Source organism: Salarias fasciatus, chromosome 10 (assembly GCF_902148845.1).
Source record: "Salarias fasciatus chromosome 10, fSalaFa1.1, whole genome shotgun sequence".
Lineage (NCBI taxonomy): Eukaryota > Metazoa > Chordata > Actinopteri > Blenniiformes > Blenniidae > Salarias > Salarias fasciatus.
Window position 1 is genome coordinate 14,513,916 of NC_043754.1, and position 27,715 is coordinate 14,541,630.

The window sequence follows — 27,715 nt, forward strand, 5'->3', positions numbered from 1 at the left end:
CGGATTGAGACATTATGATAGTGTGGGAGAGGAAATCCACTTCTAAGAATACAAACAGATCGAGTTCCCCTCCTGTGGCTGAGTGAGGCTCATATACAGACATCCAAAGTCTGCTCGAGTGTCCGTGCACCTAAACATACACAAAAGGCTGCGTTGCTCAACGGTGTCCCCATGTCACCCAGCATGCACTGCAGCGTTATAGAAATCACGCCAAGCACAGAAAAGTCACAAACAGCAGTCATGAGTGTGCATGAGCTCAAACGACATTTACAAGGGCGTTGTCAGTCTTTACAGGACGTCCTTCACTCACCTCGTGTCCCTTCAATAAGCAGCATACATCAATGAATGAAGAATCACGAGACATCATAAGAAAAGACACCGTTTATTGACTTTCTTGTCTGCCATCTTATGCAAAGAGGATACAAGGTAACAACAGTGTAATAATTTAAACACTACATAAATAAAACAGGGGAGGGACATGGATTTAAGGAAATGTGTGTTTCTGCCAATTCTGGAGAGAGAGGGAAACAGTAAAAGGAGTGTAGAAGAAGGAGGAGTGCAAAACTTGATGTCTGCCTGAATGGCTGGTTTAGGCAGAAATAAATCCTTAAAGGATTCGCTAAAGGTTGAATCAAAAGTGTTTACTTCACTTTTCAAATGAGCAGCACAGTAATGTTGCCTCACATGTTGCAGAGATAAGAATCAGCACAGGGTTTAGAGCTCCACACTGGGAGAGACATTTTTTCCTGGTATCCCTTTTAACCAACAAATTTAGTTCTTGGAAAAAAAATGGTCATAAAACAGTTTGGTGTATAATCGGTATAAAGACTTCCTCCAGTGTCTGATGCAGGACTTTTCAGTAACTACGCTGCCATTAGTTCTGTTACCTTTTTGAATTTGTCTTTTCCAAGTTCACATGTCAGAAGCATGTACTTCATGTCTACATTTAGCACTACCTCAACATATTTAGTGTTATTGTTACTCAATAGCTCCTAAATGAAAAGCTTAGAGAATGGAGTGATTCATTAAAGCACTACAAATTTGTAAAAATGACTATTTCTCTGCCACAATATGAAAAAGACACATTTTGAGTCAGCTGAATAGTGAGGGCCCTGCTGAAGGTCAGTTCTCATGGTTTGACTGTTTCAACGTGGTAAAAGTAGAGAAACGAAGACAGAGGTATGAGTTTCTGGTGTGATTTGGCTGAGATTTGGCTGCGGACGCCAACACAAATGACAATGATGACAACACGGGGAAACTTATAATTGGATTTACTGGTTGGGGAGAGGCGTGACGCGGGGAAGAGATCCAGAGGACTCCAGGAGAAAGCGATAAGACGTCTCCTACCGAGGTCTAACTCAGCGGCGACACACAGCCGTCCCGTGAGCCGTTAAGGCGTTTACTGTGCAGACAGGTTGATGGAGAGAACACTTATGTAAGCGCTGACGGATTTAATTTTATTATTATTTTTTTTTCAGGTTAGTTCGATAAGGCACTGCAGCAGTTGTGTTTGTCTTGTGTGTGTTTGCTGGATGTTGTGTAGGTGTGTGGGTGTGAGCCAGGCTTCAGTCCACTTCCGTCAGGCCGCACGGTCTCCTGAACTCCTGCCCTCGCTCGTGAATCCATTTGTTTGACACTGAGAACGACAGGAATTGAACCGGGTCAGGCGATTCCATAAACAAAGAATGAACCATCTTCAAAACTTTGTCACAGCGATGTTTTTATTTGTTGAACACTTTACAAGTGCTGATAAAGACAAACCTCTCAGGATGAAATCCCAGTGACTGGAGGATTTTCTTATCTCCTCCCTCAAACAAACCTTCTCTTGTCCCGTTCACCTCAGCAGACCTTTAATCTAATTTTAAGCATTAATGAAATCCATGTTGTCTTATGAGAAGAGCTCTGCTCTTCTTGACATGGTTTCTTTTTTATTTCTGATATTTGTGCTATTTAATCCACTAAGTTTATGGAACATCTTGCTTCTTGTGGTGCTTTCTTTCTCTTTAACGTGCCGATTTGTAACAGACCATAATAAATATGGTCATTGATACTGAACACTGGCTGAAGTGGTGATGGGAGGATTTCTCGTGTTCAGGACTTCAAAGCTTCAGAAAGCCAAACAGATGTGTTTAACACTCAGCGTGTAGCTGTTAAACATCTGAATCTTTGATTTGGAGCAATACAGTTAAATCCAGGGATTAAATTAAACTAACAGTCTTTTTTTCCCCAAACCACTGTTGCATGGTGGATTACTTTAGACATTCAGGTTTAATAGAATTAGCTTGAGCAGCTTGTCACTCACTAGAAAGCAAAAAGCCAGCTGGAGTCTCATAGTAGAGCCCGGCTTCAGGAAGAGACGCTAAACCATCAAATGGGTCGACCTTGTTGAACGGGGGAAGTAAAGGCACAAAGGAAGACGGGGACCTCATGATGCTCGGTTCACTGAGGGTTCGCTACCTCAAACCGCCCTATGTAACCCCTGGAAACAAGCCCAGGTCTGAGATAAAGAAACCAGACATGATGTTCTCATCTGAGGTAAGTACACACAAACTGACACATAACAGGAGCTGCTACTGAACACACAACGCTGAAATGTGTAACTGACCGCTGCTTTCACCAAAGCCGAGGAAGGATCCCCTCCTGACTGCATGTGGGACTCAAACCAGACCGAAGATCAAACTTAACCAGATTAAGATTTAACCCAATGTGTCAATAATTGATGCATAATTCAGAAATAATAGGAAAACAATCTTTTATTTTAAATTCCATCACTGCACAGTCACAATCAACTCTTGAATTTGTCGCCACATCACGGCCAGTTTGATGTTGTTTACGTCATCTGGACAATGACCGCGCACCATATGCCTGCTCTTACCTGTGTTGTAGGTAAAAGCTTGAGGAAATTAATGGATTACATTAAAGTTTGGTCTGTTTTTTGATTGTTTTTATTGATTAAACCTGCCAAAAATTCTCAAATTTTGGTTTTGTCAACATAAATAAGGATACAATTAATTACACACATAGAAACCTGCATTGAATTCAGCAATGCAATTTATAATACGAGGGGGTACCCAAAAGTTCCCGGAATTTGACTGTAACTTTTTATTTCTGACATTTCAAAATAAAACATCACCGTCACCTTCAAAATAATCTCCATCCGCATTAATGCAGGGCTCCAGCCGTGTCTCCCACTTCACCAATTTGTCGTGACACCCGTGCGTAATTGTGCCATTCTGGGCCGGCTGCGATTTTTCTGTCACCTCCTCCACATCTGCAAACCGCCGTCCCTTCAGCTCCTTCTTCAACTTGGGGAACAAGAAAAAGTCACTCGAGGCTACATCTGGCGAATAAGGCAGATGGGAGAGGAAATTCATCTCATTCTTCTCCAGAAACTGCGTGACGCGCAGCGCCGTGTCCGCTGGCGCTCTGTGGTGGTGGATCAACTGGGCTCCACTCCGCCACTACGCGGGCCGCTTCCTCCTCACGGAGCCGTCTGAGGACTTCGATGTAACAGTCCTGATTTACAGTTTAACCTGGAGGGACAAACTCACTGTGGACGATACCCTGGACAGCGGAAAAGCAGCTCAGCATTGTTTTCACTGCTGAGCGGACCTGACGCGCGGACATCTGGCCCTTTTTAAACCGCCCGAACCAGTCATGGACCTGAGTCTTCCCCAGAGCTTCATCCTTGTAGGCTTGCTGCAACAAGTTGAGTGTTTCTGCTGCTGTGTTTTCCCAGCAAAAAGCAGAATTTAATGTTTGTGCGCTGCTCTGGCTTCCCAGTCAATGTCGCCATTTTGGAAAAAATCGCAGACCGCTGCTGCACTCTGTTACTATAAATAGCGCCTGACAGGCGTCGGTGTAACTCTGGGAGCTCAGCTTTTTCACAGATATGCACGAGGCTTACCTGTAGCACATCTGACGGCCAGAAGTCAAAAGTCATTATTATTAGTATTTTATGACCTAATTCCGGGAACTTTTGGGTACCCCCTCGTATAACAACAAGTATTGGGAGGTCTGAACAAGTAATTATTGTGCATCATAAATGTGAGTGGTGGACTCACCCCATTTACTTCCTACTAGGACGGGACAAGCTGCATGTCTGGTCCGATAGTCGCCCTCCCCGCTCCTGAAGAGATTATACCAGAACACTGCTGTCCCCTGCAGAGAGACGGACCACGGCGGTGACATGTGACACGCGGTGCGACTGACAGAAAACAGGCACGAGGAGTCCAACGCGCCGTGAGGCAGAAGCTGGGTTACAGAGGACCTGGAGGAAAGGAGGCTTCGAGCAGGGACTGACCCGCACTGCAGCAACTCACTGACCCACCAGGTCCTCAAACTGTGCCTTGGCTGCTTTTGCAATAAAGAAAATAATGCAAAGGATACCCAGCTGTCCCAAACACCAGCGGTGCAACTTGATACAACATAAACAACGATGTAAAACATAACACAACTTCACCGTACGCTTAGTCACACACGTGCACAACACAGGAAACGTACGGACTGCTATTCTAACCTTTCTTGGCCAGATTGCAGCTCCGAAGTCGGGAAACACCGTGGCACCTCCCGCTGCAACATCACTCATCTGGAAACAGACGAGAAACTCCATGGTTGGAAAATTAATGTTTCCCTACATGAAGGCATGATTAGCTGGAGGAGAACATATATCTTCAGTTAATGTTGCATAATCTAGTCGAGAACATTTTTCTTTGCTTAAAAACTATGTTCGAAGCAACACTGAACATCTCAGACTATCCTAGTTTCTACTGCTTGTTGTTTACTTAATGTTTTTCACACAATAAACTTTTTATACAGTTGTATCTGTTGATGCTTTTTTATTTTTTTAAACCATTATTGTGTATATTTTACTGTATTTTTGCCTAAATTAATTGTAAATTCAAAGCACATGGACCTGCATGTTTACAGTCAGAGGAATCTTCAATTTGACTCTTCTCTAACAATCATAATGACAACAGGAAACAGGGACATAGCACTCTGCATAATTGTTTTCCTGGCATATGTAGACATAAAAAAGAGCTCTGTGTTTAGCAGGATAGTGTGTTTTATTAATCAGGAGTCATAAAGTGCAGCTCAGTGACCCCCAAACGCCTGCACATCTACAGAATCGTGCCTTCAACCCGCAGAGCAGACGACAACACATGCATACGGACAGAAGGCCACTAACTGTGCAGACAATCTCAATCACATTCACAAGGTTGAAATGTTTTTCAGTCAGAATGGTAACAGCAAGTCTGAAGCATGCTGGGAAAAACAAAACCTCCTGAGTGGCATTCTGGGCTTTTTTTTTTTTTTTTTTATATATATACATTTTTTGTGGCTTTCTTATGATTCCCAAATAGATAACAGGGTGAAGATATCCAGAAAACAAAACATGCTGAGTTGAATCATTCACTCTGCTTGACGTTTTCTTTTTGTCAGGATGTGAATTTGAATTTGATGGCTGCAATTTTCCCAACTTTCTAGAAAAATGGGATTCTAGTTTTTGGTACCACAGTCCAGTCAAGTATTCTGTCATGATGTGCTGTTCTGCCCCGCTCACATCTTGGATATATGGATGTAGTGTTAGCAAGGGCAACGTACAGTAGGAAGACGGTTCTTTACTAGCTTGTTAATGGGAAATGGCCAACAAAACTCTCCACAATAAGTACTGGAACTGATTGACATTGAACTGATGTTTTTCCACAGTTTAGAGTATTATCCACACCAAATCCGTGGTCTCTTATCCCGAGATCAAGTCATTCTTTAATAATGTTCACCTACTCAGCTATTTGGGTCAATAAAAACCAAACGAATTCTATCAAAGTCAATCAATCCGAGTCCAAGATTGAACCAGAGCTCATGCCCACAGAGATTAACAGGAAGATGGAGAGTGGATTCCAGCATTCTGCATTCCACCACCGTCCTTCATTCAATGGCGACTCGGACACGAATACTCACGTAGTTTAAAAAAGTCGCCACCCGATTTCCAGTGCCTAATCTTTTGAAAGCATCGGGCTCATCTTTCTATGAAGATAAAATTTAAGAGTGAAATTCACAATGAACACACAAAGACACGTTACTTACATAGTTCAGGAAGGTTGCAAGTCTATTTCCGTCCACCTTGAGGTTGCTGTCAAAAGGACGCTGCAACAGACGTTTAGATGTTGAACCCGTCACTAAAAGGACTCACACTGGGAGCCGGCCACAGAGTATAGCATTCGGGCCAAGATCACAAGTTAAACGGAATAAAATTGCATGAATTTAAGCAATTGATAGCACATAAACGTAAGTACTTCATTATCAAGAAAATAATGTAATATTTGTGTTGCAATTAAAATGTTGTTTATATTCCTTGTCCCTCCACAGAGGGGGGAAACTTCTACCAAAATCTTTATATAAAATTTTACATATCATTTATATTTATGGCGGCTGTAAAGGTACTCGGTATAGCTGTATCATACACAAAACATGGGAGATTCTTCAGTGGTTGCCAGAAAAAAACAGAGCAAACAGCTCTGATGTCCAAGAAAAGTCATGGATATAAAGTAAACTTTGAAACAGAAATGGAGGGAATCGTTGCAGTTAAACACTTGCCATTTGTATTTTCACACTTACACACACAAGCTTTCAACCAAAACCAGAACTCACCCTGGAGAAGTCAAAATGTGGCTCGTACTGTCCTCCAACTCCATAGTTAGCGACCTGGGCGACCGTGAACAAACATGGTTCACACAACAGGTTCATGAAGAAGCCTGAGTCACTGCTTAGCAAATCTAAATCTGAATATGTGGTGAGAAAGTCTCAAACTTGGAAAAAAAAAAGATGAGTTGATGAAGCAAAAAGAAGATCTTTGTCGAGCTGCTGTAGTTACCTGCAGTAACTCTGCAGTGTCTACTGTGAGTCCGGTGATGTCCTCTATTCTCTGATTGACTCTCTGGATGACAACATCATCTTCAGCCTCCAGCCAGGCGCTGAAAACACATCAACTCGTATGCATTCAACACAAACAAACACTTGATTGGCTGTATATGAAACTGTAAACACAAGGCTTCATGAAACACAGACATTAGCGGGCTATAAGGTTTTTTTAATGAGAGGATCAGGCAAAACCACAGCATGAAAGCGAGGCTCGCTGTGTCAGGAATTGGTGGGAGCCTCTGAAGACTGCATTTAAACAGACTGCAGAAAGATCTGAGAAGTTTGGTGAAGCTGCACTAATAAGCATCCACGCAGTCCTGCAAGCTATCAAGACTGAACCCAACTCAATTAGGAGCTGAAGTTAAAGCTTCATGTCTGCCTCCTCCTGCTACACGGCTGATGCTAATTAAAATATTCAAATGTAGAGTTACTTTGAAGACATGTTATTTAGAGCTGCTCCTCTAAATAGAGCTGCTTAAATCCACACACACACCCTAAAACGTTCCCATCTTACAGTGAGTAAAGTGTGTTTGTTTGTGTGAGTTGTGTCTGGGAATAAAGGTGAAGTGATGTAAATGATATTATCAATAATAGATCAATATTACAGCTATAATAATTAAAAAAAAGAAAAAACACAGTTACCTTTTTGATACTCTGTAGTTGGCTGTGGTCAGCACTCCGGTTTTGGGGTCGCGGACTGTGGCTCTGGCCAGCTTAAAGGAGTGAAATCACAGCAAAGAAAGTAAATAACAGGAACTTTAAACTTGTATCTTTCCCATCTTATGCGCTTTTAAATCCAAGTCTACTCTAGCTCAAAGTTACGGCCACATGACGAATTTTAATAATTCATTGGAAATATTTCTGTAAAAACAGGCTCTAAAAATTAGCATGTATACAATATATACAGTAATAAATAATATAATAATATGTTCTTCACAGATCTGTCACTCATGTTCTTGTTGATCGGCAGCCTCTGGTCTCACCCTGGGCTTTGCCAGCTCTTTGATCTTCTCGATCTCCTCATGTGACAGGACCTCCAGGTAGCGCACGATGTGAGGGCTGTCCCACTCGTCCTCCTCCTTCATGGGCTTCAGCAGGAGACGAGGGTTTCTCTTACCATCCTGGTAGCGGCAAAACAAACGGCTCCGCCTGGCTTCATTCTGTTAAAATATCAGGAAATACCAGAGAAAGATGAACTTTTTGTGAAAGTATTTATTTACAGGTTTCAATGTAGACCTCAGACTGCATTTGTAAAAACTCCCTGGACTTGTTTCGCCATCCCTCTGCTGCCAAAAACAACCTAAGTTCACTACATAAAACACACGATCGCATGCCTGACATCTGACCTGAAACTAAATGCACTTATTTTCTTCATGCCTCACCATCTGCAGCCCCTCTCCTCTGCACAGAGCCTCGTAGGTCTCTCTCTCCGGGAGGTGGTCTTTGGGCCTGCTGTAGGTTCCCAGCTGGATGGGCTCCTCCGACGGGGGCTGGTACGTCTGATTCATCTCATTGAGCTGTTTCGTCAGGAGCCGCTCGAAGTAGCGAAGGTTTCCTCCCGCTCTGTCGTGTTTGGGGTCTGACAACACAATAAAAGTTCTTGTTGGGTACATACTCTGATTACCACTACTGCCACGATGAAGTAAAGGGAACTGCCCGATTACGCATGAAGTCCAACCTATCTGTCGGGGCAGGCCCAGCCCAGGAGAACATGGAATAAAAGGTCTGTTTCATGAATGATCTCGATCCTTTCAGGGCGAAATACTCAGGGGACTGTCCTGCGTGTTTTTCCCCGTTTAAGATCCAGCGCTGAACATTACATCTGGCTATACTTAATTAAATGGTAACAATCTGAAGTCAGTTGTTTTGACATTTTTCATGCCAAGTACAGAATCAAAGGACCGGGTGGAGACAGACAAAAAGTCCTAGGCTCCAACAAATGGTGCCGTGACCTGGATTCTTATTGGTATTAGGTTATTCGGAACCACGATCTTTCCAGACGGGCCTGTCGTCACCACCCAACGACAACGGAGCTCCAACAAAAAGATCAGCAGAAAGCCTTTTCTAAAGTTTCTGCTGGACTTCGTTGTGTTTGTCGTTTGGGCAGAGATCAGAGGTCCAGAAGACAAATCCTAACATTTGTAAGTGACGACTCTTTAGTCTTTTCTCTCTATAGAGCCACATGTAATGTATGAAACACAAAGAACACACATAGGGAAAGTTCATAACTGTCCAACTAAAGTTCTAATTGGAAAACATAAGGACTCCAATGATTCTGGGAATCGGCCCTCTGTAAAAATGACGGGTGTCCGGAAATTTTGGAAAAATCCCAAGTCTGCGACTGGGTCGGTCTGGGACCGCCGGTGTAACTACTGAAGACAGTCTGGGACTGTAAACGTCTGGGACATGGAGTCTGGGACCAAAGGGAGTCAGGGACTCGCCTGTGAAATAAGAGATGTCGGTTGAAATAAGGACACAGGGACAGATCTTTGTTGTTTTTCACATCATCTGTTGGGTGGTTCCTGTACAGTGAAGTGAATTAAACCCTCGGGGCTCACGCCCATTGCACGGGGATCTCCAGGCACAGTTCTGTGGGGATACTGTGGTTGGTGATAGTGCAAAACAATAAATACGGGCATCATTTGGATTGGCTAGCATAGGACACTGAGTCTGAGTCTGTTGCAAAAGGGAGACCAGAGGTGTTGAGAGAAGGTTAGCAAGATTCCCCAGTTCCAAGGGACTAAAAGTGGGAATACTCTCAAACCGTCGACTCAGACCTGGGTCACACCCAGGTAAAAACAGAGCCCTCTACCTTCCCGGTGCTGTGGATACAGGCCGAAGCAGTATTAACTGACCCCTGACCCCTGATCAAAATAATCCAAAATAATTCCCTGTTGTAGCATTAAACATAAATGGGAAAAATACTAGACTCCTCACTAGTCCTAACCCTCAGACTGGAGCGCCGTACAGCACAATAAACCAGTCACACACACCCTCAATACACACAGCAGCTGTAATAATTTCCAGGAAAAAACAGAGCTTTGGCCACTTTATGAAAAAAAATTAAAACACAAATGGGAAGGTTATGAGCTGGAGCACAGGTTTCTACTCTCATCTGACTGTCCTGTAAATCTGCTGGCGAGGGACGAGGTAGCGACCACGAATGCACAAATAATCTGTGGAAGAAAACACACCGACATTATTTTCCCCTGATGGTAGAATCAGGCAGTGTCTATGAGAGAAGACATCACATCAAATGACACAAACAGCAGCTCAGCAAACACAGGCAGAAGAAGAGCACAGGGCAGAGATAGGTGGGGCAGACTGAGACATCCCGGTGAAACTCCTCTCCATAAAGCTTATGAGAGCTGGGAACCATGGATTAGAGGTCTTAGGACATACATGACCCCCGTCGATGCTCCACATGGTACCTATAACTACTCACTGAACCCTGATCCAGAATAATGACGCCCTTTGGGAAGCAAAAGAAGATCTGTTCACCCAAGAAGGCACACCGTAGCTAACAATGGGAAACATCTACGTTGGACCAGAAGGCGTGGCAGCAGCAGTGAATCTGCAGGACACACTGACGCCGCTATACGCACTCGATCATGACTCGGCGCCACACATCACCCTGGCTGTGGCAGCAGGGGGACAAGCCAAAAATCTGGGCCCAATGATAAAACATGAGCTGGACAGATCAATCGTTTTGGAGTCCCACTGTTAACCCTTTACTGCAGTACTGTAAAGAAAACATCTACCGCATTGTTCACAGATCGCATGCAGCACAATCAAACTTGAAACTTATCAAACTATGAAACTTATGTACACACGAATCATACGGAAACAAGTTTTATTACAAGCCAAAGATTTTCACTCGTAGCCAGACAAAGCCAGACACTTTGAGGCAGTTAACAATAACATGGCCTTGGGGATAAAACAGGGAGAACCACACGACTGCCAGTGAGTCACAGCAAGAATAACAAACACGCACTACTTCGATCACAGAAGAAATGATCAAACCTGATCTGATGTTAATGATGATGGACACAGTCACTGCTCTCCGCTGAACGCCAACAAAAACATTCATAGAAAAACTTGGATTCATCCAATGACTATTGAATTATACACTCTGCTCCCCACAGAGCAGGCTTAAGAATATTTATTTTAATCTGTCAGCATGAAAGACACAAGGTTATAGAATGTGATTTAGGAACCAGAGACCTCTCTGATCATTCATCAGTTTTCCTGGTTCTGCATTTAGACAGCAGAGCAAAGAAAACTATTTGGAAACTGAATCAGAGCTTACATTAAAACGGCAAACAACAAATAAAACCTGGAATAGAGACCTTTCTCTAGATTAATGGCTGAAGAAAAGTTAACCAAATATACTCTGGGATACATTAAAAGAAGTTATCTGAGGTCAACCGATCTGTCTAAGGACAGTAATTAAATAAAAAAATAAATTTAAACAACTTGAGAATTATCCAAAAGGCCTGGAAAAATAATACCGCAAGAAACAAGATCCCCAAATCATGATTAGGATGAAAGAAGCCAGAAATCAAAATGTGGAAATGTATTAAAAAGAAAAGGAGGATAAAATAAATATTTAAATTTAAAGAAGACTTTCCTCAAACTCTTCTGAATTCATTTAACTGGACACTGCAGAAAACATCAATGTGACCCCGTTGTCAATCCCTCCTTCATGGCGTAAGGCCAAAATGACTCGATTATTTAGAGTATTGATTAAGGAATTTGCTGCAATTCTTGATTAATTTGATATTATTTTGAATATTTTTTGGGTGTTTTGAATTTTAAATAATTTCAAATTCCACTGGGTTCAGGTTTAGAGAGTGAGACAAACTTACAGAGATGATTTATCTGCTCACTAAACGGATAAAAGAAAAAAGATAAAGTGAATATACTAACACTAATATGAAAAAAATACAGTGAATAGATATGATTGATGACTTATTATGAAATAATATTACATATTAAATATTTAGATTAAACTCATAAATAAATGACAAGTAACTAAATTACTAACAGCTGAAACAGAAGTAGACCTTAATCACTAAAAAAATAAAATAAAACAATGAAAACCTTCAAAGAGCTGCAGCACAACCAGAGAAAGACAGTTGAATCAGGAAACCAGAGAAAAACACACTCGGATTACGTTGTTGTGATTTCAGAACAAGTATCAGCTCCACCATCTCGACATTCGGCCGAAACAGATAAATTAGTTGCTCTCATTAGAGTATGTGAACTGGGACAAGGACACGAAATGTACTGATAGTTAATGGTTTTTTTTTTGTTTTTTTTTTAAATTTCACTCACTTTTGGAGAAATATAGAAAAACAGAGGAATGTCCAGGTCTACAAGGAACAATATCAGACGTAAAGATTTGATTCTAAAAGGTTATTGGGTATCCAGTCACTGGTATGGGCAGCAGCTCGTGCTACCAAAACAGACTGCAGAAACAGGGAATATTAAAACTGCCTTACTGACAAAACCATCCTGGAAGATATGCAGCAAAACTTCACAAAAATCAGAGCAACAATTACAGTTCAGTGAAAAGAACAGATCCATGGTGGTGATGGAGAACATTCTGACAGTTATGTGATCAAATCAACAAGACCTCAGGTTAAAATCACACTGATCGCCCTGTTGGTTATCACAATCCCGGCCGTCACACTCACTTTGTGGTGGGAGGCCCAGAAGCATGAAGAAAGAAGAATACCAAACAAATAAAATATGACATTATGGCGTTCGGAGCCTGAATAGCGTAAGTGGAGACGAGTTTGAACACTGGATTATGTATTGGCTGAGGAGATCACCTCCCCGCCCCTCCCCCTTCGATTAAAACACTTGTGTCGCTACTGCTAATAAATATTAATTCTCGCTGCGCACACATACAATGGGGGAAATAAGTATTGAACGCATTAACTGTTTTGTCATTACATTTATTTCCAAAGATGCAATTCATGTGACATTTCTTCCAGACACTGGTATTAACTCAAATAATCCACACATGAAAAGAAATCACAACATTCAAATCCATAAATAGTGATTGTGTGGAATTAAGTGCAATAACGCAGGAAAAAAGTATTGAACACACTATCTGAGACTCGTTTAATACTTTGTGGAGAAGCCTTTGTTTGCAATGACTGCTTCCAGACGCTTGTTGTATGTATGAACTAATCGCCCACACTGCTCAGGTGTGATTTTTGCCCATTCCTCCACACAGATTGTCTTCAAATCCTGAATATTCTTTGGTGCCCTCTGGTGAACCCTTATCTTTAGTTCTTTCCACAAATGTTCGATCGGATTTAAGTCAGGTGATTGACTGGGCCATTGTAACACATTGATTTTCTTTTTTTTAAACCATTCGAGAGTCAACTTTGCCGTGTGCTTCGGATCGTTGTCCTGTTGAAAGGTCCAGCCCCGTCTCATCTTCATCATCCTGGTGGATGGCAGGAGGTTCATCTCAAGAATTTGCCGATAGATGTTTCCATTCATTGCTCCTTCAATTATATGAAGTCTGCCAGTACCACGAGATGAGAAACAACCCCATGCCATGATGTTTCCACCACCAAACTTCACTGTTGGTATAGTGTTATTTGAGTGATGTGCAGTGCCATTTCTCCTCCAAACATGGTGTGTAGTATGACAGCCAAAAAGTTCAATTTTGGTCTCATCTGACCAGACAACATTCTCCCAGTATTCCACAGGCTTATCCAGATGCTGTTTAGCAAACTTTAGACGAGCTTCAACATGCCTTTTTTTGAGGAACGGAGTCTTGCGGGCTGAGCGTCCATAGAGGCCATGGCGGTGGAGTGCATTGCCTATCGTTTTCTCTGTAACACTTGTACCTGCTGCCTCCATGTCTTGCTGGAGTGCTTTCCGGGTGGTCCTTGGCTCTTTGAGAACTCTTCTGACCATCTTTCTGACTCCCTGGTCAGAAATCTTGCGAGGAGCTCCTGTGCGCGGCCTGTTGATGATAAGGTGATGCTTCTTCCACTTGCGGATAATGGCTCCAACGGTGCTTACTGGAATACTCAGATTCTTTGAGATAAGTCTGTAACCAGTTCCATTCTGATGCTGAGCAACAATCAGGCTGCGAAGGTCTTGAGAGAGCTCCTTGCTTTTACCCATCATGAGATGTGTCTTGTTTGACTACTTGGTGAAAAAACAACCTGTTTATAGGGCCATCAATTAGCACTAACCCAGCTGATGTTGGTTTGCACTTATAGGAAGTACAAAGACTAATTACTTTCAGGTGTGAGATGGTATGGGGCCTTTCCTTGACAAACTATACAGCTTTCCCATGGTGTGTTCAATACTTTTTTCCTGTGTTATTGCACTTAATTCCACATAATCACTATTTATGGATTTGAATGTTGTGATTTCTTTTCATGTGTGGATTATTTGAGTTAATACCAGTGTCTGGAAGAAATGTCACATGAATTGCATCCTTGGAAATACATGTAATGACAAAACAGTTAATGCGTTCAATACTTATTTCCCCCATTGTATATATAACATAGGCTTTTTCTTTTAGAATGACTGTGATGATGATTTATAGATTGATCAGAAAATTGATTGATTGAGTTAAGGGTTTATAAATACATATAAGTTGATTCCGTGATTTATAGATTGATTTACACAACAGAACAGAATCAGTTGAGAAGTCGGTCAGCAGAATTAGGGTTTATTACATAAATGATGATAATACTAGATGTATTTTCCTTTTTCTTTTAAAAACTAATCAACAGTAGAAGGATTGTAGAAGGACTGTTAAAACAAATCTGAAGAAAAAAGATAATAATAATAAGACTAAAATGATTTTTTGATACTTGTTATGATTAGAAAGACTGGCATTACAAAGTTTAAGTTTTTTCTCAGTTTTCATAGTTACATTAGAAAATAGATGGGACGCTTATTATGTTATACAAACAAAAGTTGTGCAAATTGCTGGAGTTGTGATCTGTGGTATTTAAGGTTTAGAGCTCCTGGAGGGAAGGTTTTCCATCAGTACACAGGCAGATAGGCCCAGGTCTGTGAAAGAACGTTTGCTAATTTTTCCTTTCTTTTTCTCTTCTTACACATCCACATTAGCTCCACATCAGGTTGCTGTGACACTTGACCCTAAGACAAGTTTATGTCACTGTGCTGGATCTTCAATTTATTTCACTATCCAAGAGCGTTTTTCAGGAATTCTTTGCACATTGTTTCTGACTGAACGCTGAAACAACAAGACAGGGTTTGCATGATGTGCTTTTGATCATTCAGTGTTCATCAGTATTTAGTGTTTGAGTTGACTCCTCTGCAGAACAGTTAAGTCTAGTTGCACCCTCTAGTGAACTTCAAAGGAATTGCACCGGATGGTAATTGAGAAAAACTGAAACCTCAAATTCTGGTCATTTTCCTGAAGAAGCAAGCAAGTCTTGGGAGGGAAAACACACTGAATGCTTTGTTAGAATAATTCTGTCATGCATGAATTCTATCAAACACAATCAGCTGGGTTAGCGGTCGTCTCTTAGCAAGAATGTCCTTGGTTCAGGTCCATGCTGAGCTTTGCATTTTCTCTCTGTACTGGACTAATGTGTGATTCTAAAAGAAATTCTTCATGCATGTGTGCATTTAATTATGTAATCTTGGCTTTTGTTACACTTGATGTGAAGTAGTTGTGCACCTACAAAGACGCCTGCATAGTTTCCCACTTTATTACACTTGAAATAAAAGCAAACATCGCACAACTCGAAGAAAAGAAAAAAGAAAAGAATAAAGACGGCCTGCTGCTTTTAAGGCAGAAACTAAAATAACTGTTTGAAACCACAAGCCCTGACTTTGAAGGGACTACACCCTGCCACTGTGGCAAAGCATCGAGCACCACTGCAGTCAAGGAGGAGGCTGATTGTAGTGATTAGACATACAGGAAACAGAAAACCTCACAGCCACACCACAGCAGTGGCCTGCGGTGGGACCAGTCAGCGCAGTGGTGTCTGTATGTGTCATGGAAAATTGAAAAACCTAAAAGAGCATCTCAAAATACCTGCTAACTGTGATATTTTAGGCTTTTGAAAAAAAACCATGAACCTATTTATGGTTACAAGAAGGAAAAAAAGTCATTGTGCACGTGTATTTACACTGATTTGCTCATTTCCTGTATTTTCTGGTTAACTTGACTGTGCTGCCACTTACCAATCGCCACCAGCCGCCGTGTCAACTCGATGGCTCGAGGGAGGTCGCCCATTTGGTACACAGAGTAACTGAGGTAGTCCAGAATGTCCGCCTTGGAAATCACAGCTTCCTCTCCGGCGTCCAGCTGCTTCAAGGACTGCTGCAGCCACAGCACGGCGTGGTAGTAGTCCGCGTCGTTGTACGCCGTCTTCCCCATGTCGAAGCAGTCGTCCACTGTCAGCAAAGCATTAGTGTGCAAACCTGGGAAAACAATTCAATACATGATGTCATTTACTGATAGGGATAATAGATACTGTCTCAACAAGGGAAGAGTGTCGGTTAATTCTGATTCAATTCATTTTATATCAGCATGCCACTTGACTTTCGTAGAAATTATTAACATTTTGAATGAAAGCATTATTGAAGAAAAATTGGTATTTTCTCTGCAAACATACATAAATTGGTTATATATCATTCTGTGATTGCATTGTATAATTGTGTCACTCTGTAGTTGTTAACATAGGCCTATATGTAGTTTACTATAGATCTGCACTCAGAGTCACTCGGTCACACACTTTGAGGGGTGGACATCCATAAAGCATAAGTGATAATAAATAATTAACATTTCCACAGATTCTGCAGGGAAAAATAGCTTTAAAGTATTTCCCAAAACTGATTTTGATAATGAGATGTTATTACAAACTGCACACGAACCACAGTGATGCTCCTTTTTCTATGGTTTGATGGTTATTTTACACTTTTATTTCCAACGAATTGTTTTTTTATGCATTTATTATGGATACATTAGTTTGTTTTAAGTTGTACAGTTAGGGTAACTGATCCATGTAATGCAAACTGAACTGTTGCAGAGGCTTTGGGAATGTGACTGATTCACTAAGTAAGCATTCAAAGTCACTAATATATGTTAATTTTGACTGTGGGATGCCGCAGGGTTACATGAAATACAACGCATATCTAACATTTAAGTTCTTTTATGCATGGCATTTGAAAGTTGAGCTACTTCTAACTATTTAAATGTCATTTATACCACGAGTTCCTCCAACTTTAAGCTGAGGCTGAGGGACCATAAGCATAAACATACCAATACAGCAGCAAATCTAGCAAGAAACTAAACAGTTGTACTTAGTACAGTTCTTCAGATAACTGTACTTGAAATATTTGTTCTGTTAACTACTAACTTTTACTCGTTTTGTTTGATCACAGCCTGTATGGCTGATAATAAACAATAAGAGTGACAGGCTCATATCAGCTGATGAGCACAGATTATATTCTGCGATCAAGTTACAGCCATTCTAGTTGTACACTTCCTGTTTTAGTTTATAACACAAAATTGATAAAAGTTACCATTGCTAAAGACTGTTCTGGCGTTTAAATGCTGACAAACAGGATTACAACAATAATAGTTTCAAGGTTTAAGTGTACATGTGCCAACGTGTGTGTATTTGACTTCCAACCACAATCACAACCAGGAAAAGGTCAACTGAGAATGTCAATAGCTCTGCCATCGACAGTATGCACACTAAGAAAACTTATCATGGGTGGGTGCAGTTTGCCTTTGAGCGTTTTTTTTTTTTTTCTTTTTCAGACTGGTGCACACTGCACTGCCCTTCGTAATTTATTCGTGCATGTTTTCACAATCGGTGCGCTCTCCCTGGTTACCTGGCAGCTTTCCTCTGGAGAAAGCTTCTGAATCCAGTTGGTATGTGTCCTGCAGACGCATCAGTGCTTTGGCAGCACCCGTCGCATCCTCCTCATCTGGGAAGTACTGTCTGTGTATGGACATGTTGGAGATGAACCCTGAAAAAAAAAAAAAAAAGTAGGAACGCACGGCACTGAATCAGTCAGGATGGTAATTATAAAGAAGATATTGATGAAAAGCGAAGTCACTGAGTCAACAATCAACCGAGGAACTTAGAATCCATGTTAATGGTTAACTAAAATACAACTTTATGAATGTTTGTTTTGTGTTTTTTAATTAAAATGAATTAAAAGTTAGTTTGGTCGCCACACTTCCTCACACAAAATCAACTGTGACACTTGTACTTCATATTGTGAACTTTGACCACAGTGTCAATTTATGCAAAAACTATGGAGCAGCATTATTGCCATTTCAGATGAAAAGTGAAGCAATTGTGCAATGAAAGCATTGGGAGGAAAGGGAAAGCGAAAAATATTAACCAGCAAATCACAAGTGTCTCCGCCTTCAGTGCCACATGCACAGTTTCAACTGGGTGTCCACATGACTCACAGACAGATATGAAACTGAGGCTCAATACACACTTTCGGATCCAAACACACGCGCCCAACATGGCCAAAATATGCAGAGGAGGAACAGCTGCAGCTAAGAGATGACAGACTGCCGTTTTCAACGTGTTCATTCTGAGGAGCAGATTTTTTTTTTCTTCTCTCTCTGCATCCAAAACTGTGCTCACATCCGCTCTGGATTTGATATTTGCTCTCTGCTCAGGCTGACGGATGTTTCCTCAGGAAAAAAAAAAAAAAAGTGAATGCTGCCTTTCACTCACATAGCACACTGAGATAATGCAAAGCTGTAAGATTGCAAGAATAATACACAGTTGGAAAAAAGAGTCTAGATTGGTTGAAATATTTTCAGCAATGAGCCAGACTTCTTCTATTTTTTTCTGGGAAAGAAATAAAAAAAGCACCTCGCTCTCAGCTTGTTACTACAGCAAATGTGTGTTTACTCTCACACAGGCGGCAGACCAACTGCCGCATGAGGCCAAGGCCAGAGACGCACACATTCTCGAGGGGCAAATGAACAAAACACTGTCATCGACTGCCCGATCTAAATACAGCTCACACAAGAACTACAACAATTAAAGGAAAAAAAAAAAGCTGTAACCAAAGCATGCCACGACTTTCCTTCTCTGGCGTGTCGGTGCTGTCACATGCTGACCAGCTCCTTACCGTCGGAGGGGTTCTGAAGCACCAGGGTCTCCAGCTCGGACCACTCGGAGTTGAGCCTCTTCATCAGCTTGTAGGCATTCACAGGATGAGCCAAGTAGCCCTCTGGATCAGAGGTGGACACTCGAGTCAGGGCATCGAGTTTGCTGGCCCAGCTGGGAGGACAGCGTGCACTTTGATTAGTCTGTGTTGATTTCAACATGTTGAAAGAGTTTAAAAGAACTAAAAACCTGATACACACCAGTACAGTGTGTGAAAACTGAACGATATATTGCTCCATGTGAAAAATGCTCTGAGTTGTGAGAGTTGTTTATAAGATACAGACTTCTTAAAGTACCTTTTGATAGCAGCAAGCTTGGACTCCTCTGCTTTAATGTACTCCTTTAGAGACTGGACCAGCTCCTTTTCAGTGTAAACCAGATCCGTCATCTGACCTGCAAAACGCAGACACATGAGAGTCAAGTTGAGCTTCTGCTCACAGTTTCAGGTCATGTTGACCTTTCAGCATCAGCAAGAAAGTAGAAAAACTGCCGGAACGTCTGTGACAGAGGTGTCAAGCATTAAGTAGGCGGGAGAAAAACGGCTTACCAAAGGACAACGTTTCAAAAACTAACAACAAAATATGTTTCTACTGGGGACGACATGTTTTTTTTAGTTAGTACAGTACATACTGGCATGATTATGAATTTGTCCAAACATGCCCTCTGAGACGAGAAATGCTGAGGCAGATAAGATTTCAGATCTTTTGGCAGATTTGACGAAGCATAATTTATCTAAAAACCAAGCAGGGAGTGGGGCGGTCAGGTGCAGTGAGTCAGTGTGATCTAAACGTCTGTTTAATGCATAAACTGTAGCCTGCTGAGTGACACAGACTGTAAATCTAAAGCAGCTTCTGTACATTATGCATTACAAAGACTGTGCACCAAAGTCCGAAAAAAAAAAAAAAATCATCACACTCGAGTGTATTTTGGGACTGTGCAAAAAAAAAAAAAAAAAATACAATAACCACAATTATGTGTTTTTAAACTAAAGAAGATGAAATAAACTAACATTTATTGCCCCCGAGGCCGCATCCTCTGTTTAAAATCTTTTTAAGGCTAAAGCACGGACATGAATTCCTCAGCGACGAGACGTTTTGTGCAGCACAAGAGCCACACGGCAGCGCTTCGCTTGTATCTCTGTGGTGAAAAGAGCCGGGTTGAAGTCCATGGCAATGTTTTACCGGAGGGTAGAGGTCGCCCTGAATCAGAAATACATTCTTCATACATCTTTCTTTATTTGAACTGTATAAATAATTCTATATAAATCTTGCCATTGTATCCACGTGATAGTGAATGCCATGCCACAGCCATGTTGTGATAATAATAATCACTGTGTTTTTAACACATATTCAGAGGGTTGTACACAAAAGTGCAACAAATCAACACTGTTGAGTTCCAAGTTTTCATTAAAATAAACAAATTCCAATTTGTACCCTTAGTATACTGTGGCATATTGACAACAAGTACAAACGATCACCACAATCTTATGAATAAAATAAATGTTGTTTTACACAATAATATGATCAACAACTAAGAATTTAAGATGGCAATCTTGATTCCATCTTCCACTGTCAGCGCAGCTTCAGCATGACAGAGACAAGGGTTCTTGTTTGGATCTGTTGAAAACTTCACTTTTACAGACATGGGCACACTGAACAGAACTAATCTTAAATAGGACTCTGAACTCCACTGTAAAATCAAGAACAGATGCTCTGCTCTGTTTTCATTCACATTTCCTTGGATGAATAGTAAATAAGTGTTAAAGCTTTTACTGGGTAAAGTAAAACATTCCCGCTGCTCAAACCACTAAATGCACAAGTAATAATAACACATGTCTAAGAGAACAGCTGGTAGTTAACCTTATGTTTAGAGAATGTTGTGGAAAAATCCAGTGTTACATGTGTCAAATAGTCTGAGAAGATACCATTTCATGACTAAATCTGTGGTCTACATGATTTGTCAGAACAACAGAAAGAAATAAACTGCAAAACCTGAAAATGTTCCTCACAAATCAATCAATACAGGTCTTAGAACTTACCAATGGAGGTGAATATCTCTCCTTGTGAGGTCCAGCAGCAGCAGGCCAGCAGGATGATGGGCATAAAAAACAGGACTTTCCTCATTTTGTCTCCTTCAACGACCTGCAAACAAACATTACGTCACACAAGCGGTGTTGTTAGTTGTAATCGATACTGTATTTTTCTGTCATAAAAGCCCACTAAAGGCTGAGACATCACATTTTGACGCTCACACATAAACAAACCCCGACTGGACTGTTTGTTCAGGTTCACTTCTCATCATGTTTCCTATGAATGAGTCACTTCTGTCATTGAGCCCGGTTCTTCTGAACAAAGGGTATCAAATGGAGAGAGTGGAAAAAAAAAGGGGGTTACAGAGTTGTGTCATGGTTAATAGTACTCAAAACAAGATGTTCTCTGGTTCGAGTCCCGGCTTGGCAGCCACTGTGTGCAGAGATTAAATTGTTTTTTTTTCTTCTTGGTACTCCGGTTTCCATCTACTGTCCTAAAACATGTATTTTGGTTGAGCTGCTGACACATGGGTGTGAGTGTGAATATGCGTGGATAGCTCTGTGTCCAGACTGAATCTGGCCATTGCCTCTGCATCACTCATAAAATGAAATATGCATAAAATGACAAAGAAAGTTGATGGATATTGGGCAGAAGTAATTCTCCAAAACAGTTTAATGACCTCTTATCTCCATTTGGTTGTTGAAGGTCGTCAACACTGTGAAAGTCGTAGTGTTTCGAAAGTGATGGAAATCACCAGAAACTCTGCTCACGATGAAGGACCCAGCACAGCTTGACTGCTGCACTTTCTCTATGACTTTGTGTTTCCACCACATCAATGGAGCTCCACTAATGCCTCTGCACCACATACATTCATCTGCAAACACACACATACTTCTGTCTTCACAACTGTGTCATTAAAGGCTTATAGGGACATGGGATCTAAGCAGAAAATTGGCACTCTATGTGACATGATAGCATTTATCCTATAAGTGAAATTACTCCTTTCTCCCTGGGCCAGATTCCTCACTACAGTACTGTAATTGAAATAACGTATGGAGCACATCCACATAATTCAAGCCTTAAGCCAAAGTGACACAGAAAGACTGACAAAATCACCTCAACATGTATTTTTTCCACACTTGTGTGTCAAACAAACACAGTGAAGGGCAGAAGGCAGTGACAGGTTTGTGAGAAGAAGATCCTGTTAATGGGGCAAACATCTCAGACAAGCATCAGGCGTGCCATATGGTGAAGTCCCTCCAGCAGGCAGCACGGGATGAGGCCTGCGGAGCGAGTCAGTGTGAAAATTAATTATTTATGTTGAAAGAAAGGAGTCGTTTTCTTCATTTTCTAAGATGTGACTGACTAAGTATTTAGGTCAGAGCCTGGAAATCAGACATTTCAGAAAGAAAAACTCCAGAAAATGACAGCAACAATTTCATTTAACGCTATCTTTAACTCTCACAAAGCAACCTCGTTTTTCAGAAGTGTTTTGTTTGCAACATTTATCAAACGTCTCTCTCACCTCTCTCGCTCCAACACATTGTTGCTTCATTTATTTGAAGCGTACAAGCAAAAGTCCTTCACTTCAAATTAAATGACCAGAACAGCACCGACCCTGATTGACATTCAGCGTTCAGCTCAGCCTGGCCTGTTGTTACAGGTCGTTACACCCAGGTCACATTCCTGGAAAAGAGGTCTGCTACATTCACTATCCAACAGTTCCACAGCTGTCGCTCTCTCTCCTGCTATTTCGGGAAATCTGTAGGAAACAGCACTGAGGAGAGGAAAAGAGCGGATGTGATCCGACAGGTCGCGGGAGGTCCAGGTAATGGGCATCTGGAGTTTCAGCTCAGACGAGAGGAGGCGTCTTCAGCAGCTCATGACCCAGACTGATGCTGCTGGAATGTGAACCTGACTTCCCCACACCCAGGACCAGGATTTCACCTAACACACCACAAAGGCCGACAGGAGCGGGATGATGGAAAACTGCCTTCCTGTGTTGTAAACCTGAGAAAAGAATACCTCCACCCTGTGCTGGAAACAATGGCGGTGACTAAGATGTTCTAAAAGTTAAGATCAGGGCCCTAAAAGAAAGACACATTAGTAATGAATTACTATTTTCTTCCACTTGCCAATAAACACAAGGAGGAGGGTAACATCTCATGATCTCTGCGTGGGCTGAGATTCTCCAGACATTTTCTGCTTTACATGGAAGTGTTGCTTCATGGGAGAGATAAGAAACCAAAAGTAAAGGAAAACCTTCCCTGGCAAAGCAGTCAGGATTCCAGGTCTGCGACGGTGCAGAGGGATAGCAGAGCACAAATATTTACTCTCAACACTCGTAGTCGTCTTGTTCTTCTCATCTCCTCGGCCCCTGATGGCAAAAAACCTGCCAGGGGCTGGAAAACAGCTGTCTTAAGATACGTCACATAAAAGTTTGTTTTGAGAGCAAAACAGCTGGAAGCTCATCTTTTATGGCAGTTCCAAGCAAGTTTTAAATTCCAGTTTTTGATAAAACTAGTCTGATGAGCATCAGAAGAAACTATGCATTCAAAGAACGAGAGCTGGGATAAATAGGCTAATTCCCAAGTGTTTCCAGACTGAGATGTCTGAAAATGGTAAACAGAGATAAGACAGCAATGTCCTGATGCTAAACAGATATTTCCTGATCAGCGAGCATGAAGGACAGGCATGTACACAGGCTTCAACACTCCTACCTGCTACGTGTGCAGAGGAGAGCACTTCTTATGTAATGCACCGCATGATGTATGTGCACGAACATTCACAGAATGAGAACATGCTCAGGCAACATGCCTGTCAGCCTGAAAACTATCAAACTCTCCTCTAGTCATAAAAACGGTTTCAGATCCAAACTTGCAAACACTGCTGCTCGGAGATGTTCAATTTTTCAAAGTGGGGCCTGAAACATTATTACATCCAACATACTGTACTTTCTATGACTTGGATCTTTTCAAAATACAGTCAACATCTTCTGAATCACAGATTTTGCAAGCACTGCCTTTCACTTTCACTTCCCCTCAGCATCACAAGCAGGGTGAATAAAGTGCAAAGTTGCTCATGTTGTGTTGCTTCTTTATACAGCGAACCAAAAGATAATACTTGAGGCAATTTCCACCACTTTAAAAAAAATCAAAATGAGCACTTTCATTGATGTTCAGCCAACCCTGCAAACGACAATGTGCAGAGAAGTGCAGAGAATCGGAGTACTGCCAAAGGTTAATAAAAAAAGCTCCACTTATAGTGTCTGTTGACCATATGTGCTGATAAAAAGACGTGTCAAATGGTATACAACCCTAGTAAAAACCATCTTGGCTATGGAATCATTTATAGTATGACTTTGAGGATGAGCGTGACTGGGACCTGGACTAAGATCGGTAATCTGTAATCAATCTGCAAACTGGTTCACTCGTTCAAACCGTTTTTCTTTGTATGGAAATGGCGTTGCAGATCCACGATGCAGTCAGATTGCACTGCTTTTCAGAAACAGACATAACCAGGACAGCCATTTCTTTAATATAAAATAAAGACGTATAAGTAGTTGTCATTAGACAGAATTAGTGACAGATGTTGTTCAACCATTATATTTACCTAAATCACACTCTTCTATTTCCAGTCTATGTCTGGCAATGCATCATCCTCTGGGAGTGCAGGTTACCTACTGTGCTGTATAATTACTTCTGACAGATTTATGACATTTGCTTATTAGTTGCCCTGCATGTACACACCCTCAAAAGGCTGCCAATGCCAATTATTGTCTCTGTAAAAAGCACTGCAGGGCATCACTCACAGCCTGTTCAACTGGACCTTTGTGTGCCATGAGCTCAGGTTTCAATCTTCTGTGGGTGGACAAAGGCTTTTTATTCTTTTTTTTTTTTTTTTTTTTTTTTTGCTTTTATATATTCTTTTCAATTTAATAGGCAGGTGGCTGTTGGTAAGAGCAGGTTTCATCCGCTCCAGTGTAGGCTGGTGACAACAGATTGGCAGGAAATCGATCTTGCACGACAATTTTAAGACCTATATTTTGGCTTCAGACTCCCATCTTATGGCTTCTCCTATGTGAGGGTCGAAATTATTCATGGGACTGTATACAGTAAGTTATTAGAAGTTATTAGGGAAAACACTGGATTAAAATAGAGTGAAAAAAAAAGATTTCCTTCATTGTTTTCTGACCTTTTATTAAACAAGCACAAAAAATTGGTTCACAGAGAGTGGTCTGTGCCATTCTTTTGCAGTATTCAATACACTTTGTTCAGTGTATATTTTATTCCAATCTTTTATGATTTTATTGCATAACTTTTTGGATTTATAGCAATTATTTTCTTAATTTCTGACATACTAGACACAACTGCTACAAATTATTGCAAAAGGAAACTTTGTTGCATTCTTCTGTGGTTACACACCAGTTATTACTCAATGTTATTTAGACATACATGAGCTTGATTTATGTGGACAGGAATGTCCCGGATTATTTATGTTCCAAGATATCAAAATAATATAAAAGTTTGTGTCACTATTTCCATAAACTCCTGCTCCGCCACCTTTTCTCAGCCTGCAGTTTTTGCCTGAATCATGAATAAATGTTTCTACATTTGTAATTTCAGTAATTAAGTACATAAGAAATGATACTCTTTCCATTAAAATACATGCGCGCGCACGTGAATCTGAAGCAATTGCTCGCGAGCCTCGCATCCACAGCTGGCCAGGTGACGTCACCCCGGGACAGTTGTTTCTAGAAATTACCACACTTGAGCGGTTTGGGTCCAGAGGCTGTGCTGCGGTCTGCAGGCTGTTCTACACATGGACACGTTTCTAAAAGATGATGTTTGACTTAAATCTTTCCACCGCGCGCGCAAAAAGCGCTTCAATGCGCCAAAAACACCGTCCTGCCGACTCTGGCCGAGAGGCTCGGTCGTAAAGTTCGCGCAAAGTTTAAAAAACTTTGATACAATGTAACCCGACAGCTTCGACTCGCGTTACAATGCAGCAAACGGGTCGCAAATAAACACAGACACTCGCACCTCAAGAAATAAATCCTCACCTAATTTGTCAGCACAGCAGGCTTCATATCACCATTTAGCGCTGTTACAATTTAAAAACAAAAAGCGCAAAACACCCGGTTCAGTCGCCTGTTGGACTCAGTTACTGACAACCATCCCAGCATGTTCGGGAGCCCCACCGACCCAGCAGGGATGTAAACAAGCGCTCCGGTGGCGGCGAATCGGGAGCAGAATCTGCTGCCAGCTCACCTTTAAAAATCCGCGTTTTCAGGAGAACTGCCACACATCAGCGTCCGGACGCAAAGCCGCTCGGCACCCCGGGGTTATGAACAGTGCAGAGAGGGGTTGTCGGCGCTGCCACGTACAGAACCTCCTGGAGGGGTTACCTTAAAATACAAAGTAAACGCGCAACAGCATTCCTCATCCAGCGGGACTTGTGGTGCTTTCATGTGTGCCTCGGAAATTATGGTTTCCCCGATTTATCAACAGATTAAAAGGTTTTCTCTCTCTTACATAGATCAAGGCGTATTAAAATGCAATCAGATGTCTACTTTTTTCCTAAGAAATGCATTAATCGACGAATTTGAAAGTTTGCCCAAGTAAATACTGTAACTACAACACCAGTTAAATTATTCATATCACAATGACGAGAATGCATTGTAAATGTAAATATAGTGTTAAAATCAGAGAATAGATTGTACAAAGTCCCCACGACTTTTATTCAAGTATTATTTCATCATTCCAACGATGTGCATCACCAAATAATTCAACAATTATAGAGGAAAGCTGGTTCATAAAGTCAAAGGGGACACAGAGAAACAGAGAAAATGCGATTGATCATCATCAATCATCTAATCATCTAATTATCATCTGATTACATCTAATTATCACACGAAAGCGCCTTCCCTTTCAGTCAGGAGTTTGACAGGGCAGGAACAAGTACTCCTGCGCTACACGTGTCCAAATTACAAAATGATAATGACTGATAGTTACAAGCTCTGAGGAGCTAAATCTAGAATGTAGGCCGAAGATTCAGCTGAGAGCTCTTCAAAAGCAAAAAGCAGTGGTATGCTACAAGATTTTGCCTCAGCAGCAATATTGTTCCGTCTTTTCCATTAAGTACGGTAATGTAATCCATGCAATCTGTCACGTTCACAGTGTGAGGAGGGTTTCAGGACTCCATCTCTGGCTGGACTGAAACCCGCCTGGATTGAAATAACGCACAATATGTTTTACATGGCGTTTTGATTATTTTTCTCTCTTGAAGTTTTTATACTGTTCTTTCTGTACCGACCCTGCTCTCTGATGTTTGTATATTATCTGCAACAGGGACCAATTTGAGGGGTGGCCACTGTGAATAGGATTTTAGACTTTGCAGCTATAACTAGGATGATTACAGGCAAGTGGCTTTTTTCTTTTTCTGTGCAGAAGTAATTTTCTGGGACACGTGGAGGGCTGAGGCCCATCTGATGAAACAGCTCTTGTGATTACAGAGCAGACTTACATCCTCATGTCTCCACTGAATAGGATGCTGTGTGAAAAAGTACTGTTTATATGAAGTGCTTTGTTATTA

At 41.4% G+C, this 27,715-nt stretch overlaps 1 protein-coding gene across 3 annotated transcripts; it reads right to left on the minus strand.

Moving 5' to 3' along the window:
- Positions 1–363: 363 nt before the first annotated feature.
- On the minus strand, positions 364–26,526 carry p4ha2 (procollagen-proline, 2-oxoglutarate 4-dioxygenase (proline 4-hydroxylase), alpha polypeptide 2). Of its 3 annotated transcripts, XM_030100628.1 has the most exons (16): positions 26,392–26,526; positions 21,130–21,232; positions 19,388–19,484; positions 19,054–19,205; positions 17,785–17,922; positions 16,126–16,365; positions 8,304–8,500; positions 7,905–8,081; positions 7,564–7,634; positions 6,875–6,974; positions 6,652–6,705; positions 6,124–6,147; positions 5,962–6,027; positions 4,520–4,588; positions 4,065–4,161; positions 364–1,636 (listed from the first exon to the last, which is right to left on the minus strand). In XM_030100628.1, exons 2-16 carry the CDS (start codon positions 21,212–21,214, stop codon positions 1,566–1,568), a joined length of 1,638 nt encoding a protein of 545 aa, XP_029956488.1. In that variant the 5' UTR covers positions 21,215–21,232; positions 26,392–26,526; the 3' UTR covers positions 364–1,565. The 3 variants fall into 3 exon arrangements, with proteins under 3 accessions (XP_029956488.1, XP_029956489.1, XP_029956490.1); XM_030100629.1 differs by lacking the exon at positions 6,124–6,147; XM_030100630.1 differs by lacking the exon at positions 5,962–6,027 and having other exon boundaries at positions 6,088–6,147.
- Positions 26,527–27,715: the final 1,189 nt, after the last annotated feature.

Bases quoted from the DNA above. Each gene is read 5' to 3' on its own strand.
- p4ha2 (XM_030100628.1), bottom strand. From the start codon at position 21,214: ATGAGGAAAGTCCTGTTTTTTATGCCCATCATCCTGCTGGCCTGCTGC. The intron at 6,975-7,563 runs GTAACTGTGTTT...ATGTGTTTTCAG, and splicing joins AACTACAGAGTATCAAAAAG to CGCCTGGCTGGAGGCTGAAG. The intron at 6,148-6,651 runs GTGAGTTCTGGT...CGTCTGTTGCAG, and splicing joins CACATTTTGACTTCTCCAGG to CGTCCTTTTGACAGCAACCT.